The sequence below is a fragment of the Zootoca vivipara genome, chromosome 14 (assembly GCF_963506605.1).
Source record: "Zootoca vivipara chromosome 14, rZooViv1.1, whole genome shotgun sequence".
NCBI classification, from domain to species: Eukaryota; Metazoa; Chordata; class Lepidosauria; order Squamata; family Lacertidae; genus Zootoca; species Zootoca vivipara.
In genome coordinates, this window is record NC_083289.1 from 41,615,411 (window position 1) to 41,640,818 (window position 25,408).

General features: G+C 43.6%; 1 protein-coding gene across 1 annotated transcript; it reads right to left on the bottom strand.

Moving 5' to 3' along the window:
* Positions 1–1,014: 1,014 nt before the first annotated feature.
* On the bottom strand, positions 1,015–22,488 carry GET4 (guided entry of tail-anchored proteins factor 4). Its single transcript, XM_035131542.2, has 9 exons — positions 22,264–22,488; positions 14,065–14,143; positions 12,977–13,058; positions 11,742–11,891; positions 7,491–7,629; positions 4,189–4,329; positions 4,017–4,092; positions 2,752–2,824; positions 1,015–2,361 (listed from the first exon to the last, which is right to left on the bottom strand). Exons 1-9 carry the CDS (start codon positions 22,413–22,415, stop codon positions 2,273–2,275), a joined length of 981 nt encoding a protein of 326 aa, XP_034987433.1. The 5' UTR covers positions 22,416–22,488; the 3' UTR covers positions 1,015–2,272.
* Positions 22,489–25,408: the final 2,920 nt, after the last annotated feature.

A 25,408-nucleotide genomic window follows, 5' to 3' on the forward strand; every position in this document is an offset into this window, starting at 1 on the left:
GCCGCCCTTTGGCTTCTCAGTTCCGGCGGCACGGGTTCCTGCTCTTCCTGCTCTGCCGCCTCCTCTCAGCCCCTCGTGATGTAGGGCTCCAGATGGCGTCGCCTCGCGGTTTGAGTAGGTGGGAGGGGAATTTTTTTTGGGGGGGGGGGAGGTTTTCAAGCCTCCTCTGCCTGCAGTCCCGGTAGGGAGAGGCGGCGGCGAAGACGACAACAGCGCGGGTGGGGGGGAAGAGCAGCTCTGAGGCGAAGATGCACGTCCGCTGGGGCTGCCGCCGCCTTCCTCCTCGGGAAATCCGCTGCCCTCCCTCAGCGCGAGGGGAAGGGACTCTGGCGCTGAGGAGGGAGGATGCAAAAGCAAAGCAGGGAGTTGGCGCTGCACCGCATGTTCCTGCCCCTCTCCAAAGCATGGGGTGGGTTGCAGCGTGTGGCATCCTGCCTAGCGGGGTTTGGGTGTGCGCAGGGCGGGAGAGGGAAGCCCTCTTTCCATCTGCAGGTTTTTAATCCCAGCAGTGGCTTTCTCCTTCCTGCCGAAGGTTTAGTTGAGCCCCCCCCCCCCCGGAAGCCGTTGATCCCCACCTTTTGTTCAAATTTCCCTCGTTTACATCCCCTCCCACACACGCGCCACGACGCAGGAATGTGATCCGCGTGGGGGCGGGAATGAGCTTACATTATTACAAAAAACAGTAATAATTGAATGCAGTGACAATAATTTATGGTAATAAAGAGTGGACACATAGTCCTACAGACACAACCGGCCCTTTGAGGGTGACCAAACTGCTGATGCGGCCCCCGATGAATTTGAGTTTGACACCCCTGCTCTAGATGGACTGAATGAAAGGACCTGAAAGTATCTGACTACCCAGGATTGGAGCAGCTGCACTTCTCAAGCCAGAAGAAGCAGTTTGCCTACTGCAGAAACTGCAAACCCTGCAAAATCATTGCTCAAGGCTCTCATCAGAGACCTATAAAACAGCCGATCCACAAGCATGTTCAAAAGCCAAGAGCAGTAGAGATCCCAGTATAAAGTATTTATTTAATACTCAACAATTAACACAAATTCATCCTTTTATTTTTATTTTTACAGTAAATAAAAATGTATTATTCCCCCTCATGCATGATCACTGTATTAATCTAAGCCTTTTTAAAATTTTAAATGTGAAAAAATAAAGTGTTTCCCCCATTTCATCTTTTAATCATACCGCTAACACCTGGTGTTGTGCATTAATGGAGACAAGATGTAGAATTATATTAAGCCTAACATGTGGTTTGCAGTTACTTGTAATTTTGTTCTTTTCTTTTTTTTACATAAAGTGTTAAAATGAATCAATAAATCATCCCATAAAAATAAATATTGAACAAGAAAGAATCAAGAGGTCTGCAGCTTCCCCTTCTCCAAGGATCACCCTGTTTCAAATATTTGCATGCTCTGTTTCGTCTGCCAAAATGTAGTGTTTTGGCAGGGTTGCAGCAAGGTCACTGAATGGGTGCGGGGGGGGGGGGGGAGAGCTGTCTCTCGGGGAAGGAAAAGTATTTCAGCCACAGTACATATACATACAGTGTTAACTGGACTCAGAGAGGGTCTACTTTGATTAAGCCTTCGGTATTCAAGTGATCCACTCGCATTAAATTACATATGTTAGAGGGGAGCAAGACCTTAAAGATGATTTGGTCAGTTCACAGCCCACATGCTATATTCAAAATCACCCTGGGTTTCCAAATCATATCATTTTTTCTACAATGGAAATTAATTTGGCATTTCTGCTTGGGGTTTTGATTTCTTTGGCTCATCTCGAAATGCTTTTGGCACCGGGTCTACCCATCATCCGATACAGCAATTACAACTCTGTATTTCACGGGGTCCCTTGGTGACAGTTAAGCGCTTAATTTATTAGTTTACTGAAACAAAAGTGTAGTTTTTAAAAAAATGTAAAGCAACAAATGTGTGTTTCAGCTTTATTTAGTGTGACTGTGAAAAGAGGGAATACTGCTCATGGAATCACAGAGAAGGCTATATCTCAGTCCATCACCAGCCAGCGTTATCAGAAGTCCACTAATGAGCACACCAAATCAGCTCTCTTGGCTACCCCATTGCATTTTTACATAAATAATATAGACCAAAACATTATGAACATCTCAGCAACCTTCTTTTAAACAGAACAGAGGAGCCCTTTGACCTGTTGAGAAACGACTGCAGGACTCGTTCTCAAAGTGTCTTTTCTTTCTTTTATCCCCCAGTGAGCACATGGTCAGATTCCAAGCTGCTCTGGAAGGTCTCAATCCAGTTCAATGGGGCTGCTGTCTTCCTGTCCATCTTCTGTGTCATCCTCCTCCCCAGCTACCATCAGGCTGTTTAAAAGATTGCCTAGGATGGAAGTACAGGAAAAGAGGAAAGTATCAAGAAGTGGCCATTTTCGAGTAGAAGGGCAAGTTCCCACATTCTGTTTGAGAGATATGCTGAAATGACAGCTGTCACTGGGTTGTCTGCCAGGGTTGAGTAACCTGGTGATGAGACACTAGTGTTGTGTCAAACATGCAGCAGGAAACACTGGATTAGCTGACAGGTAGCTTTCTAGACTGAGGGGCACGGTGCTATTTTTCTACCATAATGCAGACTGTAATTAGGAAAACTGGTGTCAGTTCACACAAGCCCTAAGTCCTGTAAACTACTGTACTTCAAATGACAATGAGTGACAAGCATCCAGCAGTCTCTTTTCATTTAGATTATCTTGTTTATCTATGGTGTTAAACTCACCTAATAGTCCTCCATAGGATGATGTTTGTTTGGGTGGGACACCAAAGAAGAGCTGTCCTATTCTGTCTAGATACTAAAAAAGCACAAAAGGGAATATTAGTAACAATAATAACAATAACAACAATTTATTATTTATACCCCGCCCATCTGGCTGGGTTTCCCCAGCCACTCTGAGTGGCTCCCAACAGAATATTAAAAATGCGATAAAAGATCAAAAATTAAAAACTTCCCTAAACAGGGCTGCCTTCAGATGTCTTCTAAAAGTCAGATAGTTGTTTATTTCTTTGACATCTGCAGATTTAGGGGAGCACAACTGATCGCCCGCAATGGGCGCCACAACAATGACTTGGAATAGAAGGCAGGGGGCGGTAGGCACTGAGCTTTGGTATCACAAAGGGCGCCACTGAAATCTGAAAGCCGAAAGTCTGCCACTGATATCAGCCTACTTTACAGTAGGTATTACTGATACGTGAGGTGCTTTGAACACTTGAAAGTGCCATGTAAGTATCACCCCCTCCTGAATGTATCACCCCCTCTACACACACACAAACCCCTTTGTAACCCTGCTTTATAGGACACTGCAAGCAAGGTTGATCTGCATGCTATCCTTTAAGGTAGCCTCTCTAAATAACAATCATCATCACCATCATAAAAACTACATGTGGCCCTACAGATGTTGCCTACTGGCCATGCTGGCTGGGGCTAATGGGTTTATTTAGAACAAGTACTTATATACTGCCTATAACAATCCATCTCAAGGCAGTGTACATGCTAACCACATTTGCTGGATGCTAACTGGGAATCCAAAGCTGGGCAAGGATGCTTTGAGCAATGCGCTCAGCAAATATGGAGAACAGGGCATTTTCAGTGGTGGGGCCTAGGCCCTGAAACTGCTTCCCTTGGGAGAACTGTTTAGCACCTTGCCTTGAAGCCGTCAGAAAGATGATGATTTATAAAATTTGTATACCACCCTTCATCTGTAAATCTCAGGGCAGTTCAGAAAATGAGGTTAATAACATGGTTTTATTTAGAAGTGCTTTTATGCTGTCTGATTCCCAGAGTCTATGATGCGGCTGTTTTTCTTTTTAAAACTAAGTTAAGTTGTTTCTGAATCCAATTTAATTGTACTGTTGCTGCTTTATTGTGTTGTGAAGGGCTCTGGGGGGAAGCACACATATGGGACTGAAAAGCACAAAAGCAAAATGAAAATTTAAAAAAGATGACCGTAAAGGAATTAAATTCCACCAATTTAAAAGTTAACTTACTTCATTATACATAGGATCCCTCTTCAATGAAGGTTGATACTGTTCACACAATACTGTAAATACCGTTAGTTTTCCTCTAAAAGAGAAGCAACAGAGAATGTAAAACCAGGCACTAGGGCAAAAAAAAAAAAAAAAGACAGCATTGTGCTTTGCGAATAAAACAAAACCATACCCATCAACTGCCAGCAGCAGAAACCAAATGAAATTGAGCAATGGCTGTACAAAGGGAGGTCCCCTTTCTATGGAAGGATGCTTCTGTGTATAAGTCGTAAAAACCACTAATGCACTGCTTTTGTTCTTCAAGCACAGGAATCTGGAAAAAAAGGAAACAGAATTTTTGAAGTTACGAAAACCGTCAAAAGGTTTAGAGAAGAGCTATGTACAATATCAGTGCTAGGACAAGAAGACCTCAATGAGCTTAACTCTTTATTGTTTTGTGCTCACAGAGAATACCTGAAAATCTGCATATTAACCAGGTCGCCCTCACAGTAACCTCTGGCGTCACCGCTATTAACGTATCAGAGAAGGGAAATTAAGGTCGAGAGCAGAGCCTTGCGTTGGATGGTAGAACGCTGTTGCTTGGAGGACAAGCCTGGGTGCTTGTGGTTTAAAGCCCACCTCTGCTACATTCTCACTATTCTCTCGAGAAATGCAGGGGGTAATAAAACTGACCTACCTCACGGGTTTGCCCATGAGCACAGGGTTCACAGTCCTGCTCTCTGTCCCTGCTGGGGAATGTGTTGTTGGAGCAGCAGCAAGCAGGATCGAACCTTGCACACCTGTGGGTGTCACCCAGTGATGTCAGCTGATGGGACAAGAGGGTGTATTTCTGGGGAAATGGCTTTGTGAGCCAATTTGGACCCCTTGGCGGGCCAAGATTAGTCCGTGGGACAGAGCTTGTATACCTTTCTGCTCCTTTATTTATTTAATGTCTCACATTTGTATCCTGCCCTTCATCTAAAGATCACAGGGCGGTTTACAACATAAAAAAAGACAAAACGAGAATGCCATATACAAAACAAAAGAAAACCAACAACAAACCTGTGAGGGACAGGGGATATCGCGAAGTCCCTCCCCTCCTGAGTTCAAGCCCGTCCCCGAGCAAAGGGGAAAGCAGGGAGAGTTCCGATTCCAGTGGGGAAGCAGGAAGTCGTGTCCGAGGCTCAGGCAAGGTAGAGGAGCCAGGGTCCCAGGTGGGACAGGAAGGGGCAAGCAAGGGGGGAAGACCCATCCCTCCAACTCCAGAATTACGCAGGAAGAGGAGGGGCAAGAGGATGGGTCTGCCAAAGCTTTTGTGTTGGAGAAAGACGCGCCAAAAGCCATTAGGAGGTTCTGAAACCGACTGACAACATCGCTCCGTGTAAATAGCAATGACTTGAGCACTGTAAATACGCAGCACCAATAAAAGAATAAAATGCAGAGCTGCGTAGCGTCGTTACTCTGAAGTAGTCCACTCCGGCCACTGTGACAGCAACCTCCTAATCATTTTTGGGCTACTTCGGAGTTGCCGGGATGAGCGTGTCCGAGGCGGAGAAGTGGCGGCAGATCGCTGAGCAAGCCCAGCTAGAACTGCAACAGCTGTCGCTGCAGGCGCAGGGAGAATTGAAGGCAGCTAAAGAGGAGACTAAGAAGGTCCAGGACGACCGGCTACAACTTGCGGAACAGGTGAGAGAGCTCCAGGAAAAAGAGCAGCATTTAAGGGCGGTGGCGGTAGACCTCCAAAACAAGCTGGATGCAGAGAAAAACAAGGCGGGAGGGGCTCCCCAAGTCCAAGTGCTGCCAGGAAGGAGAGCAGGGACCCTTGTAAGCAAGTTCAATGGAGACCCGAAGGAGTTTCAGGGCTTTGAGACTGAGATCGTGTATGCTCTTGAGCTGCACCAGAATGAGTTCCCCGATGATGAGCACAGAGTAGCGTTTATTGTGGAACATCTCACCGGAGCAGCCAGGGAGTGGCTAAGACCATTAATCGCAACCAAGAATCCTTGCATGAAAAATGTCCAACAATTTCTAGAAGGTTTGAGGACGATGTATTCGTCCGATAGTCATTTGGACCAGACTAAGGAGGAACTGCATAATTTACGCCAAGGAAATATGACAGTTCGCGCATATTGGGCGAAATTCACCATGCTGGTGCACAGACTGGGGTGGGTTTTGGATTCGCCTCCCATGCAAGCTGCGTTTTACTTGGGTTTGAGCGAGGAGGTGAAGGATGAACTCTCGAGAGGTCCAAAGCCCAGTACTATGGATCAGCTGAGCAAAGCAGCTCTGGCGGTGGGGGTGAGACAGGTAAACCCGGTGGCATACAGGCTGGCACTGCCAGAGGACATGAGGGTGCATCCAGTGTTTCATAGATCGCTGCTGTCGCCGTACAGGGAAAGCAGCAGGCTCCGAGACAGCGAACAAACCCCCGAGGGAGGGGGGGAGAGGGAAGGCAGGGAGCAACTCAATGAGGCCACGGCCATCCTGGATTCAAGGTGGGGGGTGGGGGGACTGGAGTACCTCATGGCATGGGAGGATGCTCCACCGTCCCAGAATGAATGGGTCCCAGCCACTCAGATACAGGAGGAATTCTTGGTGGAAGAATTTCACGCCCTCTTTCCCCACAGACCCAAGCCCTGGCACATGGAAAGGGAGGGGGAGGAGGAGGAGGCACGGGAGAGCAGCTCACCATGGCGCTGGGAAGCGGAGTTTGAGGAACCAGAGGATGAGGTATGGGTGTCACCGAGATCCACCCAGTCAGAGGAAGGAGCAGATTGGCAGAACGTTTTTACCCCCACCAGCTCTGACGCCACGGACTTTTTGGGATTCCCGTCCGCCCAGGCGGAAGGGGGGGGCTCGCAGGACTGGGGGGAGGTATTCACACCAACGGGCTCGGAGAGCACTGAGTTCTTAGGCTTCCAGTCGTCACCGACACATGGGGGGGGCCTGGGGAGGGGTGAAGGAGAGCTTGGGAGGGGGGTGGATGTGAGGGACAGGGGATATCGCGAAGTCCCTCCCCTCCTGAGTTCAAGCCCGTCCCCGAGCAAAGGGGAAAGCAGGGAGAGTTCCGATTCCAGTGGGGAAGCAGGAAGTCGTGTCCGAGGCTCAGGCAAGGTAGAGGAGCCAGGGTCCCAGGTGGGACAGGAAGGGGCAAGCAAGGGGGGAAGACCCATCCCTCCAACTCCAGAATTACGCAGGAAGAGGAGGGGCAAGAGGATGGGTCTGCCAAAGCTTTTGTGTTGGAGAAAGACGCGCCAAAAGCCATTAGGAGGTTCTGAAACCGACTGACAACATCGCTCCGTGTAAATAGCAATGACTTGAGCACTGTAAATACGCAGCACCAATAAAAGAATAAAATGCAGAGCTGCGTAGCGTCGTTACTCTGAAGTAGTCCACTCCGGCCACTGTGACAAAACCCCTCCTTCCCTTTTGGCTAAAACAAGTTATCTGAACAACCACGCAAGCGTGTAAACAAATTAAGATCAAAACACGTACTGCAACACTGCCTGAGCGACAAACATGTCCACTTCACTGCGATAACCCCTGGATGAGGAATATTCTACCAACATGTTTGCACATCCTTCACCGTCTGTGGAGTGCAAGAAGTGATACCGAGATTCACAATAGTTTTGCTCTGGAAAAGAAGTTTAAAAAGAAAATCAGTCTGCTGTGTATCTCTCTGTGTGTGTGATATATGTATACAGTTTATATTGGCAAGGTGGAAGCCATTTTACTTTTCGAGAATATTGCAAGATTTGAACCAGCTAATAAAGAAAGTAATTATAGCATGCAACATGAAGGTTGGAATCCCAAGATATGAGTGAGGTTTATTATTCTTTTAATTCAATATTCTGATGCAAAATATTCCATATTTTTAAAATGTTGCAAGACATTGATAAGACAATCCGACTCTTTAAAATGAAAGTTCTCCCACTACTTCTGGTGGGCATTGCCTTGGGTTCGCGTAGGGACTTTGTAAGATTGGAATCTATCCAATCACAATTCCTCAGGGCCATTCTCAGGATCCCCCCTTCTGTTGCGGGTGCGATCATGAGATTGGAGACCGGTTGCCAAGCCTTTATGTATGTGGCCCTGAAAGCGAAATTATGGCTATGGCTCAAACTATGTTTCAGACCGATGGGTTTGGCCCCCCTGATTCTGAGGGATAATTTTAAATCTCCATGGGAAAGAGAAGTGGTAGAGGAAGTGCAAAAGTGCGGTCTGTCCTCCCTTTCTATTGAGTCCATGACATACAGCCGCGCTAAAGCGATGATCACTCAAGAGATTGGGGGATATCGCCAGACAGGAGGACATAGCCCGCATGAAATCTGGGATGTTTTTAGGGGAGCAGGTATATCGGTCTGCACCAGCCCGTTACCTGGTGGATATCCACTACGTGGAATACCGCAGACTAATTACTGCGGCTAGACTGAATGTCCTTGATTCGGAGGTTTTGAGGGGAAGATTTGGAGGAGTCCCATACTGTCAGAGAATGTGCCATTGTGCCTTGGGTGAGGTAGAATCCACAGAACACATTCTACTGAGTTGTCCCTTTTATAATGATTTAAGGCAATATAGACCCGTATTTATCTCAGTTTAGTTCCCGACCAAGAGAATGGCAGGCAACATATTTGCTAAACAAGCCCACTGGGAAAATAACCTTCTCAGTGGCTAAATTCCTCTTCCTGGCGCTCAAGTGTCGGAAACGTATAATTGAATGTCTTGATGTGGGTTATCTGTAGGAGGTTTAGTAGCGCGGTCATACCCCATTTATGTATCCCTCTGATGCCTTCAGTTTTATATGTTTATCTTTGTACTGATAAATGTTTTTTGTTTTTTTGTTTCTGACTATCGGTCGAATAAAGTATATTGATTGAAGACAATAATGCAGTGTTAAGTTAATTCCTTGCACATTCAGAACAATACTAAAATAAAAGGTATCTTAAGAAATAGATGCAGATTTCCACTATTTTTTGTTGTTGATGACATTGTCCTGATGGTCGTGGATCCAGAGACAAACCTGTTGGAGGTCATCAGGGAAACTGAAGCATTTGTTAAAATAGCCAGATTGACCATCAGTAAAACTAATTCAGAGCTGCTATGTTTGAACGTCCCCTCCGAATTGCAAATAAGGTTACAATCAAAACAAGCTTTAAACTTTGCCCACATCATATTAAATATATGATAGGCTACATCCCAGATTCTTAAAAGGCATTTTTCAAGGGATGTTGGGTTGACCTTTCTCGATCTACAACTATTTGACAATTTGGCCACTGTCAGTAAATGTATAACTATTATGTCTTTCAGGTAGCCTAGAGCAGTGGTGACCAAACTTGGCCCTCCAGCTGTTTTGGACTACAACTCCCATCGTCCCTAGCTAACAGGACCAGTGGGCAAGGATGATGGTAACTGGAGTCCCAAAACAGCTGGAGGGCCAAGTTTGGCCACCACTGGCCAAGAAGAATGATTAAGAGTTCAACAGACATCTCATAACCAGTGCTATTTTCCATTTCACTTATTATCAGAACCAAATTTCTAATTTGAGGGCAAGCCCAAAATATAGTTTAAAAATTGGCATGATACCAGTTACATCTACAACATTTATCTGTTGTGTTTCTGTATATTCTGCTTAGTTTTCATGAAGTTAAATATCTCCTCAAGAATAATTTATAAAGAAAAAAAATTAAGATTCAAACGGAGTGTGAAAAATGGATTTTATTTCCCTTTCCATGCTGTATGTGGAATATTGTCATTAACCTCACCTTCCCATCTACCTAGGAAGGGATGACTAACAGTATCTAAATTTGCTGAGATTTTACATAGCTGACCTATAGTGTCTTTGATTGTTAGTGCAGTCACTCAATAAGTTATGCTTAGCACTTATGGAGGTCACTACCTAACTTATCTGTAGAGACTGAAAATAATGGGAGGCGAGAGTTGTCAGTATCAGCAACTCTGTGTTAACACATTTTTTCAACATACTTGCAATCTCAAATTAAACCATAGTCCTCTCATATTTTAAAATTCCCTAATACTTGTTTATCTGTCAGTTTCTCATTACAATAAACTGCAGTGTAAGGTGATAAGCCAGGTCTTGGTCTATTTTTATAAGTATAGGAAATTTTAAATAGAGTGCTAAAGCAAGGATTAGATTGGATTTGAGCCAGATCTTCTCTAGTCCAGCAGAAAGGTGTTTAATAGGTGTGGAAAATCTTTGTGCTTCCAGCCTGGTAGCTTTATCTAAAGCAAACCACGAAGTTAAGTGGTGCCACACAGCTCTGTAATCTTTCACAAAACGCATTTTCATTTAATTGGCATAATGTTCTACTTTGTTTTTAAAGTTTCTAGTCCTTACGAATGCTTGAGAGAGCTTGAGAGTGATTGCGGAGGGTTACCAGAGGTTGGAAATAAGCAAGATCTCTTATCCTCCCTCCCTCTACATGCTCCACTCTACCCACCTGCCCCCTTCTCCCCACTCCCTCCATATTTCCAACAGGTCAAAATCTGTGACAGCAGTGGCTGATAAAAGTATGCTAGAGACAAACTGCGGAACCAAGTAATTTTTTAAAAATGTATTTCCTTGAAATGCAGCTTGAATTTGTGTGGAGGGTGGAGACAGAAGCATAGAATATGAACAAACTTTGGTGAAGGGCTGCAGCTCAATGAAAGGACACCTGCTTTGTATGCAGAACGTCTCAGGGTCAATCCCTGGCAGCTTAAGGGAGGGCTGGGAATGTCCCCTGCCTGAAATCTAGGACAACTGCTGCTAGTCAGTGTAGACAATACTGAGCTAGCTGGACCAATGGTCTGACTTGGTATATAAGGCAGCCTCCTACGTTCCTAACGTTGAACACTTTTAAAGAATATACACGATATTTTATAACATATTACAATGTAGTAAAATGCTGAAATACATTCATGTTAAAAGAAGTCTATTGAGCAGGTGTCAATACTGTATGTATATGAGGGATCGGAGGCCTAAAAAAATCTAGAGACATGCTGCCAAGTTCCTAATTTATCTCTGTTGTGTTCATCCCAGATTTAAAAATAAAGCAGACACTGAACGCACACTAATCCAAGTTGCCATAATCTCAAGCAATCGTGCCAGACCAGGTTTAGTATTTTACAAGCCAAGATCTTTCATTCCAGTCTGATAGGCTTCTTCATGGCTGAGCAGAGTAAAACAAGACATTTAAAAGATGTATGCCCACTAGTTTGTATGTGCCGGTTGGGACATACAGACCCACCCTCAATTCCATATCCTAGATCACTTTGGAGATCCCTCTTAGTTTCAGTGATTGGAAGCGCAGTATGGGAGCTGCTCTTCAAAGCCCCCCTTTGGGGCATAGAACTCTTCTTAGATCTAGGCCACAGTGGCCTGGTACACTAGTCACAGTAAATCACAGTTCATGAACTTGCCTTTCTTGACTGTTTGTTTCATTAGAGCACAGTGGAAGCAAATCACAACCCCTGGTTTGACATTATGTCCAAACCAGGGATTGTGGTCTGTTCCGCCCACTACAGAATGTGGTGTGTTGGGAGCAAAACAAATGATTACCCTGAGCTTGTATGGCTAAGCCATGGATCATGGTTTGTTTCTTCCTGGCATGAGCAGGGAGGAATAAACTGACTGGGTTCAGCATATTCATGGTATAGAACATTACATGCAAACAAAGCCAGTTGATGGATCTTTTGAAGAGCAAGCAGCCAACCAACTTAATGGCCACTCACATTAAATGTTCCTACCTTTCCACAGCGTGATGGCTAGCAACTGGTGTAATTTTGGATGTCCAAGTTTTCCTGATCCGCCACTAGACCATTTCAGCGCCCTGGAAACAAAGGCCACTCTTTCAGGCGAATTTGGATCCATCAGGCTGAACACTTTGGCCAGGTTCTCTAGAAGCAACCACAACAAGCAGCACTTAGCAGAACATTTTTTAACCGCAACTGCATCCTTTTTGTTTAAACACAAAAGTGGCATAAAATTATCAGAATATACTCAGTTAAAATGTCTTTAAAGCGTGAGTTTCTTTAGATAGAAGTCAGCAAGGAACACCTAATTGACCTCTCCGCTGCAGTGCAAGGAGCCACACCCTTTCCTAATACGTGATGGCATGTCAGGGGGCAAGTTCCCTTGTTGAATGGCTTAACACAGATGTTCTGAAGCTACCATAATTTCAGGCAGGTGAAGAGAAGACTATCTTCCATCAGAGGATGCTGTCAAGGACCAAAGCCTGAAGATGGAGTTGGGTTGCAGGACACCAGGTAAGCTGCCAGGTTGGCAAGCTACAAAACTCTTTCTCTCCGGGCCTTCATTCTGTCCACAAACCCCTGGATCAGTGGTCAACTTGGAAAAGACTCTCCAAAGGATTTCCAGACGGGCAGCTTGTGTGAAGAGCTATATCAACTGCATGCTTACCGAATCAGGCAGTCTGATAAGTAAAGGGCAAAAAGGTCGACCCGCAAGCAGTGAGCGCATCGCCAAGCAGACTGGAGAAGTGGCTGTCCATCAAAACGGCAGAGAGGTCAATTATTGTGCAGACATTACAGGTTGTGCCTGTGTTGGGGAGAGGATAGTGCCAAAGATCACGCTCCACCTACAAACAACTCTAGTTTACTCAGAACCATGGCCAGTTCATTATAATAGTTTATTTTCCAGTAACCTGGCATCAGTCAATGATGGGTCTAGCAGAGGCCATGGTAGCTCATGTTGGTGTTCAGAAGCAGCATCTCTCAGGTTAGTAAGGCAGAATAACAAAAAGCAAAGGATAGCTATCACCTTCACACACTGTTTGTAAGCTGTCAGAGCAACCTGGCTGGCCACTGATGGAAACAGAGTGATGGACTAGATCAGAACTGTTCTGGTCCAGCAAGACAATTCTTAAGTTCTCCCAACTCAGGGTGACATAGGACCAAAATAAAAAAAAGGAATCAAAGTTGCACAACTACAGGTATGAAACAAAAACCAAAGAAGCTCTTACCTAATAGCTCATCTGTAACTTTTGCATCTGATTTCTCTAGCGTCTCTAGAACTAGCATGGACAAATCAGCAGCGCTGTTTTGCTAGAAGATAATACAGAAGAAACAATACTGAATAGATTCAAGTAAACCATCAACATTAAGAGGGTGGTGTGTATGTGTCACAAATTGTATATAAAACCCCCCCACTTGGATTGTGTCATTAATGTTGCTTGGACTATATTTCCCTGAGGCTTCTGAATGGTTTTATTCAAACCAGCACAAATATGCTGGTGAAGGCTGCAATCTTTATATTCTATTTGTAGAGAGCTTTTGCAATATTCTAAGAATCAATTATTTAGGGTGGGCTTATGTCTTACTTAGGCTGCCACTACCACTCATTCACCCCTTCATGGATCACTGCCTTGTCGTGGCGAAGGGGTTTGAATAACTCCAAGAAGCTATGAGCTATGCTGTGTAGGGCCACCCAAGATAGACAGGTCATAGCCAAGAGTTTAGACTAAATGTAATCCACCTGGAGAAGGAACTGGCAATCCACTCCAGAATTTTGCCAAGAAAAGGTTTGTGAAGAAAGTGAATTTCCAAGGCATGCTCTGGTTCATGGGGTCACGGAGAGTAGACGACCAAACAACAACAACCACTCATTCAACAATGCAACCATGAAGCCAGACAGCTCCCCATTTTTCTAAACCTTTTCTAAAGGTTTCTCTCTAAGGCAATAGGAGAAACGGAAGAGTTGAGGCTGTGCACACTGTTGTATAAGATACTCTCTTCCAGCCTTCAAATATTTTTGGGGGGTGGGGTGGGGTGGGGAGAAGAAAGGAAAGAGGGACAATCTGAGCAGCTGTTCCAGAGTTGCCCTGTGCTATATATTTAAATACTTACCTTGTTTGGGCAATAATGCATTTGCCACCCCAGTGTTTTCCCAGAGTAACTGCCTATGCCCCAGGTAAGTGCATAAGTAGCAGATTGTTAGGCTGCCTTAAAACTGCTGCAGTTGGCCACAACCCAGCATTTATCAGGGCATTCCCTCCGCTATCTTTCAGTGCTCAATATTTATTACATTTACACAATTTTGAATGGGTCTTACTTGATTGTGACTGAAGAACAAGAGGGCCCCCGAATACATGAGTTCTCTAGCTTCCACATGCTTGCCTTGTGACATGTACCTGCACATGGGGGGAAAAGAGTGAAAGGTATTCAGAATACAGCAGAAAGAGGCAAGCTAGCATATGTTTGAAAATGCTTTGTACTGAATGGATTTTATCTTTTAAATCATGAGATGCCGCAGACTGCAGGAACAAACAAAAACTCGAGGAAGGTGCTCATGAGAAAAATATTTTGAATTGCCTCTCAATCTTAGGGGGGCAATTTACACATGTACCCACCTAATGAGAGAAAGTATGCATATGAGCATTCCTTGGTCTCAAAGAAGAAAGCAAACTCCCACCCTACTCTACCCTCCAAAAAACCAGACTGCTGCACAGTGTTCTTGGCATCCCATTGCGAATCCATATATTCCTGGCGAGGAGAGAGGCTCCTCCTGCCCACCAGCTGAGAAGACAAGAAAACTGACAGAGAGAAGACTGCGAAAATCAAAACAAAAAGCCAAACAACACCTAGTGTGTAAATGAAGATTCACCACATGAATAAGACAGCATTATTTAAGAACTATTTTCCCACTGAGCTGTCTTTGGCAGCAGCACCAAGCCTTAAAAAGAAATATCTCATTTATTTTCTCTCCACAGTGCAGGAAGCCCCCTCTAGTCATGGCTTGTCAATATTAGCCTCTGAGGAAATGGAACCTGGTCTCTTCTTCTGGAGGTCAATCTCTGCAGCAGGATAGAGGCGGCTATCTCTAATCCTGACCGAGTGAGCCCCGCAGTCCCCTGTAGCCTTTCCCTTGCACTTTCAAAACCCGCCACACCCTGCCACTGGTTCCAGCTTTCCTGAATTTGCCAAGCGCCTGCTGATTTCTAGACACCAGTGTTATGTGCGCTGCATTTACAATGAAGGGGTCCTTCAGGCTGCTGCTTTCCCCATCTAAAATCCCCAAGCAGGGTGTGGCATATGGCAAAGCAGCAGTTAACAGCAGCTGAAATTGACAGCCCCAGTAAATTTGGACAGGCAGTAAAAGTGTGACCAGATGGCAACGTGGGTTTAATATTTGCATGCCAAACCAGAATCTCAGGAAGACGGCATAGCAGGCAACCTCAAAATGCAGACACTTTTGGGGGGGCACACGTTCAGTGTAGTAGCCCTTGTCGTATGGGCTGCATGACCAAACAGATCCTATGCTCACTAACGCCTGCATCACGGGTGGGATGGAAATAGCAAATGATTAGCACCACACAGAGCAGCTGAAGCATGCAGACTGCAGGTGCTTACAGTGCACACATCTATCTATCTTCAAAATTGCTGCACCCTAGGTTCAGTACCAATGCTCCCACCTTCAAAGATCAAAATCATATACCATATTAGCTCAAGCTATTCCATACATTCTAGGAAGTACCTTATTTCAGAACCTTTTCATTCAGTGCAAAGATTCACCCCAGCTGTATAGAGTGTCCAAAATTGTTACCTAATGCCTACAAACAGACAGTTTCCTTCCAAAAGCCACCACCTTCTTCCACCACACCATTCTGCTTTGCTGATTATATGAGAGTCCCCATTTCAAAGAGCTTCTCAACTGCCCACATTCAAAGTGATTTTGCCCCTTTCTACATCCTAGAATAAGGTAGAGGTATAGAAAAGGGTTTTTGTTGTTTTTTTGCTCATGGGAACTTTAGGATTCATGGTCACTTTTTCAAAGTATCTGTGAGAAACCAAACAAGCATAGCTCTATATGAAACAACTGCTTCCAAGCACAAGAACACAATGAAGCTACCATACAAAAGGGCAGTTTCCCAGATGAAGCACATAGTTTGATAAGGGGGTAGACAAAAAATTTATGGGTATTTTCAATGCAAAAAAGGTGAGTTTTGACAGCCCCAAACATTCTCCAAAATATCCTGGGGTTGTGACGTTCTTCCTGCTGATCTCTGAACTAGCCAATTAAGGAACATGCAGTCAGAATCATAACATCAGGGCACCATATAGCCAATGCTGACACCACGAAGACAAATAAGAGAGGGTGATATTTACTCTGTTTTGCAGCCCCCCCCCCCGATTTATTGCCAAGATTGGGGATACAATTTGCAAGGGGTAAATTGATTTGCAGTCCTACTCTTGTTTTGGTTCAGTCCTAATCAGATACAGTTCTCCTGAGTACATAAAATTTTCTTTCTTTTTTCTTTTTAAAAAAAATAGGTTTCTAAATGGTACAGCTATATGTGAAAATAGGCCAGGAAATGGGCAATACTTAATGAAATCACACACAAAAAACAGAAAAAGGCTCCTTGATCCTTTCCATAATTATCCAACAGCATTATGCAAAAAATGAAACAGATTTGCTTAATATGCTTACTTTGCATAGGTCACCAAATTCCATTTTTCTTGGCACTGAATTTGTGCAGTGCCCAGTATCACAGCTCTGATCATGGCTTAATCATAACCTTGACTGTTTTACTAGGAGTCCAGACCATTATTTTCCACTGCTCTAGAATATCAGCATAACTAAACATATAAACTTAGTTGGTCTTTAAGGTGCTACTGAAGGAATTTTTTTATTTTTTGCTTCGACTCAGACCAACACGGCCACCTACCTGTAAGCATAACTAAGAACATCAAGCTGATCTTATGCTCCAATTAATAGCTCCCAGACTTTTTGTTTCATCAGTTATCTTTACAGAAATGACACAACATAAAACAAATGGATGAACTATAGAAGGAAAAGCCTGCACCTCTCAGGTTTTACGGATTTATAAATAATACAGCAGAACTGTAATTAACTTTGCAGCCATGCAGTTTGGAGAAGATACCATCCACAAGTTTGCTATGCAGCACCTGAAAACACCCCAGATCACAGTGGTACAAAGAGAGCAGGTACTGCCCAAATCATCACAACTACCACATCAACATATTTCCAAACTTGTCACAGTGAAATCTACTTTACATCATTTTATCTTCAGCACAAACTCAAGGACATCCTTGAAATCCAACGTTCAGATGTTTGTAATCTAACAAATCCAACATCTTAGGCAAATATGCAGTGATAGGGGTGAGGAGGTACAGAAAACAAAAAACAAGATTAATTCAAGCTCTTAACAGTTCACAGGTGATTCTATGACGTCTTTACAATATGTACAATTGCCATTTCCTCTGCAGTAGCTTTCACTAGGGTTTGGACAACTTAAAAAGATACAACATCTGGGACATGAGCTTCTTTTGTGATCTTTCAAGCACTCTTGAGCCTCCCCCCCCCCACTACTGGCTTTCAACAGAATTCAAACTGTGAACTCAATGGCATCTAAAGCATCCTAAGACTAGCCACTTCAGGCCAGTTCACAATGGACATTTGAAAGGTTTCTTGTACTGCTCGTCTATAAATGGAATTTAAAAGTGAACTAAGTACTTTTAACAAGCTCATTCAAATGCCTTGATCCAAATAAAAAGACTTTTGTGCCAAATAAATTTTTGTGTGTGTTTCTCAATCTTGATCAGAAAATCAGTTGATCTAGCATCAGTTGTCTATGCTTTGGTTAGATTACACGAAGGCAGTTAGGCTACCTTTGAATACAGTTTGGAAACTACAGGTAATGCAGAATTCAACACAGAAACTGGCCAAATGCACTAGCTACCAATTAATTTCCATGCTCAATTCAAAGTGCCATAAGTGGCCGAGTACCCCAATACCACAAGGACCACCTTTCCCCACATGAACTAACCCTGACCCCTATAGTCTTCATCAGAGAAAACCTTTATTCCATAGCTGTCAAGTCTCCCGTATTCCCCGGGAAACCCGCGTTTTCCCAGCTGCTCCCAGCCAAAAAAACAGGTTTTTTTTGTTTTTTCCCGGTTTATTCTGGCGCGGCGGCCATTTTGGAACTGGGCGGAGCATGCTCAGAAGCGACTTTTGATGCTGCTCTGCCCAGTTCCAAAATGGCTGCAGCGCGACTTCTGGTGCGACGGCCATTTTGGAACTGGGCAGAGCAGCATCAAAAGTCGCTTCTGAGCATGCTCCGCCCAGTTCCAAAATGGTGGCAGTGCTACTTTCGGTCCGAGCCCTTATTTTTCAGGCAGGAACTTGGCAGGTATGCTTTACTCAGGCCTTTAGTTGTTAAGCTAGTCTCTAGTGTGGTGTCATCTTGTGCATGTGGGGAGGGGTAGGACTTGTCCTCATTCTACTGTGGGATGAACATTTTAGGAATGTTGTATTGTACATTGGTTTCAATATTTTTGACTTTTAATTGACTTTTTAAAATTCTTTTATCTCATTAAATCACTTTGATACAGTACTTTTTTTATAAAGCAGCTAACAAACAACTTTAAATGTTATTGCAACTTGTTTGGTGAAAATCTCTTTACACCCAGGCTTCAGTTTTCCTTTTTTTTAAAAAAAAATACTGTTATATATTCCCATATTTCCATAAGCTGCTCTCAGTGACAAATGATATCTCAACCTTAAGGAATCCAACCTCATTTTATTATCCATTTCAAATGATCGGTTCAGTTGACTTAATGTACTGCAGCATGGATCTATGTTTCAGAAACGACTGGATCAAGTGTCCCAATTTCTCAAATCTGCAATAAGCTTTGCATTGGCAGGGTAAGAGAAATGGGCCTGAGGAAGAAAAAGAGAAAAGCTGAGATGTGCAATTATCAACCCTAACCTGAGAGAAGTAAAAACTTACGCCATAATAAATTAGTTAATATTTAAGGTTCTACAAGGTACAAACCCTTGTTCAACCATGATGTTTACTAGGCAGCCTTGGGCCAGCTACTCTCCCAACCAAACCTCTCATGGGTTGTTTGTGAGGATTTAACTCAGGGATAAACAACGTGGGGTGCCAGACATTCTGGACCATAGCTGCCAAGTTATCCCTTTTTTACAGGGATTTTCCCTTATGCTGAATAGGCTTCCTCGCGAGAAAAGTGAAAACTTGGCAGCTATGTTCTGGACTATACAACTCCCACTGATAATGCTCACAACTGGCTTTTTGCAGTCAAGTAAGATAATTTCTGCAATAGCTGGTGATTTGTGATTGTAATGGAAGCATAAAAGCCCATGCTCCCAATATGCCTTGAATATATTTCCAAGGGTCATAGAAATATTTTCCCAACGCAAGCTATGCCTTATATTAAAATACTTCAGTTTCTCTGATCTATAGAAGGATTTGTATCAAATGGGTAAGGAAATGAGAGAAGAGGAAGGTAAAGGGGGAAACTGAGGTACAATTATCAACTCCAACTTGAAAGTACAAAATGCCAACTCAGTTAGCTTGAGTCAATGAGACCTTTGCCATTTTTCTACCCATCAATTCATATACCATTGCCTCAAACTATTGCAATTACAACCAGACCTCTGGGGAAATATTTGATCTGTGACAGTGCTTGACTCAGCTCACACATTCAAATATTTTCCCTCTTCTAGCTGCAAGACTCTAGGCAGCAATAACAATTTCCACTATGGTCACAAATTTAATCCTTTCTCCCACTCCTGATCAAGAACAAGGTTTCTTCTAACCTACACCTCTTGTCTGAAGTAATGTAACTTGGATCTAAATTCTTCCACCTTAACCTGTTTTACACCCTGACCTTAAATGCATCTGCTTATAATCCCAAATTTCTTCTCCATTATCCCAGTACTTCATGTTGACTGGGATACTGGTTGCACGTTAAAGATAACTAATCAAACTAATCAAAATATTATACTTACTCATTAACACTTTAGCTATCTTGTCATACACACTACAATGAATTTGTTTCAAGACTTTCTGTACAGGTAAAAAGATTTCTCTTGTACAGAATACCTTATTTTAACTGTGCATCTTAACTTGCTGGCTTTATTTAAATACGTTGCCATATGCTCCAAGTTCTAAAGGTGCAGAGGTAAGTAATTCAACTGAACAGAAAAAAACCTAGAATCATGCTTATAATGAGAACCAAGTGTCATGAAAAACCAATACCATTTATTTCAAAGTGACTTACCTCCCTGCACCCTGCATTGCTAGTCTTTTCCACCTGGTCTGGGAGGTTGGGGTCCTGACTGACCGCAGCTACCAAAGCTGAGGTTGCTGAACAGATTCTTGGGTTGCGGTATTGTGTAGTGGTTTTCATTACTGTTATTGATAAAAATATTTTGTATCTTTCTTCTTAGGTCTTATGATTTATGTGGAAAGTCTTCAATTACGGTTGTGTATTTTTTGATGTATTTTATTTATTTGTTGTGGTTTATTTTGTTATATTTGTAATTTTTAAAATCTTTTCATGTTGGTAAGCCGCCTTGACTATGGTTTTAACTATGAAAAGGAGTGAACAATTAAATGATGATGATGATGAAATACATATACTTTGAAGGTTCCTAGACTAACAGTTACATTGTGTCATGGATTTTGACAAGCTGCAGCCTGTTTGGTCAGATACATCTGATGAAGCAAGATCCAGCCTACAATAGCTTTTGAAACAAGGCATTTCTGAATCTTAAAATAAACATAGCTTTTCCCTTCTCAAATATCACTAAGATGCCTATCCACTTGCTGGATAAAAACGGTGGTTGCAAAAAATAACCAATGCCTTGCTAGATCAAAGAAGTCTATCTAGTTCAGCAGTGTGTGAGCAGCACACTTTGTGCTCTCCCTACATAGTTCTCAGTGGTCCACTGCTTCTGAAAAATGGAAGCTCTATTTAGCAGTCAAGATTAGTGACTGAGAGCAACTACTTCCTATGAATTTGTTTAAGCCTTGTCAAAGCTACCCAAGTTGGTGGCAGTCCCAAAATTCTGCAGAATAGATTCTACTCATTAAGTGATGCATGAAGCAGCAATAGTTCCTTAATAACCTACTGCTAATTAAAATCACGGGCTGACAGTGAGTGTTGTACTAAGCAAGAGTAAAGAGAAATACCGTAGCTACATCACTCTGCTACAACAGAAGAAAATGCTAGAAAGACTGCTATTTCCAGTTACTGGTACTGCAAATGCTTACTGCACTTACATTTCAGCTTTGAAAAGAAATGTCACACAATGTATAACTCTTGCATTCCATGGTCTTCTCAACCCATTGTTCACTGTCCTTGCCACCTCACTCCCCAACGCACGCCAAAATATATCTGCCAACTAAGGATAACCATACATCTGACAAAGTGGGCACCAACTTACACATGAAAGCATTGGCACAATAAACCTATTAATCAATCTCTCACTGAATATATTACACAGGGCAATTTTAAATGCATTGAACAGCACTTCTGACCAGTTTGCACCGGCTCAGCCAATCTTGGAAGTCTGCAATTAAATCCCTACAGCCATATTTCCATTGCAGTAATTTAACACATATTGTATATTAAAACTCATAAAGCAACATGAGCTGGTTCTTGCCCTTTTCAGCTGCTCTGACGCAAACCACATCGCATCAGGGCAGCGGAGGGCGGATAACAAAGCTGTTTGCTTTAGGTCTTTTACATCTCTGTTTCGTAAGTATGTATATTTGTTTTGTGTGTCTGTGCTTGCGTGTATGAGACACTGGGAGCAGTTCAATAGTGGAACGTTCTCTCTTGGGAGATTGTGGGCTTTCCTTCCTTGGAGGCTTTTAAGCAGAGGTTGGATGGCCATCTGTCATGGATGCTTTAGCTGTGATTCCTGCATTGCAGGGGGTTGGACTAGATGGACCCTGGGGATCCCTTCCAACTCTACAATTCTGTGTTTCTATGGTGTGTGTGTCTGTATATGGCAAGCTTTAACATTTGTTTTGTAAGCATGTATATATGCGGGGTTTGTGTGTGTATATATAGCAGTATCCATTCATCTACCTACCGGTACCGGTACGTATACACATACAGACAACTCTAAATGCCTCACTCATTAACTGTGCCCCCCTTACTCTCCCTCCATCTCTCTTCTGATCCGGAGTTTCGCATAGATGGGGAGACACACTGAGAGCCCCCTCCTCCCTCCCGCGAACCCCGCCCCTTTTCTCGACCAATAAAGCTTCGGCCGAGCGAGAAAGGCAAGAGGCTCAGCCAATCGTATTGGGGAAAGGGCGGGGGCGTGTGCGCGGAGGACTACTGGTGCGCAATTAGAAGCGTCTGGAAAGAGGCGGGGCGAAGCGAGAAATATATTCACGGTGGCGCGCACGAGAGGGGGGGAGGGGGGCTATGTGTGAAACGAAGCGCGAGCGGCGACCCGGCGTACCTGAAGAACAGCGTCCGGTACATCTGGTGTGCCTCGTAATAGTCCCCTTTCTCCACGCTGGCGCGGAGTTTGCCCTCGACGCGTTGTACGCCGCCCCGGTTCCGGCCGCTGACGGCGCTGCCGCCCTTCAAGGCCTCTTGCTCCGCCGCCATGACTGCGGGGCGGGGAGAAACGCCACACAAGACGGCCGGAGTTGCCTCACGCAACGCGGCGCATGCGCAGCGGCGGTGGAAGAGGCCTTCCCGGCTTCCGTCGGCTCCGCCTAATCAACAATGGGGAGGCGGCGGTCGGGAGGAAGGCGGCCGCCGAGGGACACGCGCACGCAAACGAGCCCCACCCCCGGCGTTTCCGAGTGTGACGTCCGACGTCGCTCGGCGCGCGCCTCAGATGACACGTCTTTTCCAGCGGCGTCTCCATGACGACGTTGCCTGCAAGGGGGTTGGACGAGATGACCCTCGTGGTTCCTTCCTGTTCTATGATTCAATCCTCTCGCATGTCCCTCGAGCGCCTCTTCGGATTCCTGGAGGGGTTGGTAGAATCAAGGTAGACCTACTACCACCTTTGGTGGGACTGATAGGGGGGGGGGGGGTGCAGCGATTTTGGCGGAAGGCTTCTGGTGACATAAATAAGATCTTAAAAGAAAACATTTTACTCTTGCCCAAATTGGTTTTTTTTTTTGAAGGAGAGAATATCAAGATACAAAAATTAAAAGATTTGTTAAATTACCTCCCCCCCCCCTGCAAGCCTACCGATTACCCAAAGATGGAGAACATTTTTAATTTAACACCACGTTATGGTGAAATAATATTTGGGAAATTGCATTACATGAGAAATTTCCTCGTCTTTTGAAAGGAAAAACCTCTTTAATCTTTTTGTTGGGATTTCATTGAATACATAAAAAAGAAAAATTACACTTTCCTCTTCCATAGCCGTAGGATAGGTAACATCTAACTGGTTGAACATAGTAGCCTTTTTATTGGTACTCCTTGTGTATCAGATGGTTTCTGTTATAGGTTTAGGCTTAGGTTTCCGTATACCTCATTCTCTCGTTCGCTATGATGGTACTCTTCATTTCTCTGTATCTTACTGCAAATACCGGTATACATTTTTTTTCTTGTGAATGTAACATCCCATGCCAGCCTTGGTTTGTTTTGGCTTGGTTTCGTTTTTATGCCTTTGTCATAGGAAGTTTCATTTTGATACTTGGGCTATGTGGATCAAATTAAACAAAAATATATTCTGGACAACAGAGATACCCAGCACAACACCCCACCCCTCCTCACACATAAGATTTGTCTGAAGCTCCCTTGTGCTTCACCTACACACCACTCTACAGAATATTAATCCAGAACTTATTTTAAGTAGAGAAGAGCAGCAAGGTAACTCCTTTCTTTTCCCCATCTGCCGCAATGCTCTTCCAGTTTCTGACTCATTGGCTTTATTATTTAAAATGTTTTAGACACCGAAGAAGCATGTAATAGAATCTTGTAAAAGCTAAAATGTGGATGGAGTGCATGTTGGATGTGTGGGAAACCTCACAGCATTCATTCTATATTGACAATCGAGCCAGTTTTTTATAATAAAAATAATAAAAATAAAAATAAATGGAGTTGCACACAATAATGCAATTCATCCAGAACTGCTTCCGACTTACGAGACATTGCTTCTTATTTGGGAAGTACCCAGGAAACATCTACCTTCATCAGTAATGACAGGCCATGGAAACTGAACCTGTTAAACTACCAACACAATTGAAACGAACAACATTGGTACTGGGTGTATCTCTGTAAACAGACATGTGGCTAAATTACTCTAATAAAAATGTGGCAGAAGAAGCCACACCTGTCCTATTTGTTATATTCTGAACATGTTTCAAGCATACTATTTGTTTCCAACAGAGTCAGGTTTTTATAAGGGCAATAAATTTCAAATCTCACAGGCACAACTAAGCAATTTTAGTTTTCTCTCCTGCAGTTAGCAACCAACTTGCATATTTGCTCCCTCTTTGGAAAGCAACAATGTCAAGGTGATAGATATGCTTCATTAGTACACAACAGCTTTAAACTGTGACAATTAAACAAAAAAACTTCCATACTAAAGCATTCTGAAAATGTTCCCCTGAATCCATTTTTATTTACTGTACATATGTTCAGTACCTGACTTGAACAGATTAATTAAAACAGATGTTTCATTTTGCATTAATGCTACTCCTCATTTCCAGAAAGAGGAGACAAGAGGACAAAGCTAGAAGAGCTGCAGGAGATCCATGACTGGATCTCCTGATGTTTCCTTCTCTCCAGTTCTTATTATGCAGCTGGGCAGGGTCCCAGCTTGCAGGGCAATCACCAGTTCTCTCTTAATCTTTCCACTGCAATAGAAAAGAGAGGACCCAAACAATTACCGCCCAGTCAGCCTGACATCAATACCAGGAAAGATTCTAGAGCAGATCATTAAGCAGTCTGTGAGCACCTAGAAAGAAACACTGTGATCACTAAAAGTGAGAATGGGTTTCTGAAAAATAGGTCATGTCAGACTAATCTGATCTCATTTTTTGACAGAATTACAAGCCTGGTAGATGAAGGGAATGCTGTGGATAGCCTATCTTGATTTCAGCAAGGCCTTTGACAAGGTGCCCCATGATATTCTTGTAAAGAAGCTAGTAAAATGCAGGCTAGACAATGCTACCATTCAGTGGATTTGTAACTGGCTGTCTGACCAAACCCAAAGGGTGCTCATCAATGGCTCCTCTTCATCCTGGAGAGAAGTGACTAGTGGGGTGCCACAGGGTTCTGTCTTGGCCCCAGTCTTATTCAACATTTTTATCAATGACTTAGATGATGGGCTTGAGGGCATCCTGAGCAAGTTTGCAGATGACACCAAATTGGGAGGGGTGGCTAACACCCCAGAGGACAGGATCACACTTCAAAATGACCTTAACAGATTAGACAACTGGGCCAAAGCAAACAAGATGAATTTTAACAAGGAGAAATGTAAAGTACTATACTTGGGCAAAAAAAATGAAAGGCACAAATACAGGATGGGTGACACCTGGCTTGAGAGCAGTACATGTGAAAAGGATCCAGGAGTCTTGGTAGACCACAAACTTGACATGAGTCACCAGTGTGATGCAGCAGCTAAAAAAGCC

Coding starts and splice junctions, on each gene's coding strand:
- GET4 (XM_035131542.2), bottom strand. CDS start 22,415: ATGGCGGCGGAGCAAGAGGCCTTGAAGGGCGGCAGCGCCGTCAGCGGC. Junction 13,059..14,064: donor TGTTCTTCAGTCACAATCAA/GTAAGACCCATT, acceptor ATTATCTTCTAG/CAAAACAGCGCTGCTGATTT. Junction 2,362..2,751: donor ATCCTATGGAGGACTATTAG/GTGAGTTTAACA, acceptor CTTCCATCCTAG/GCAATCTTTTAAACAGCCTG.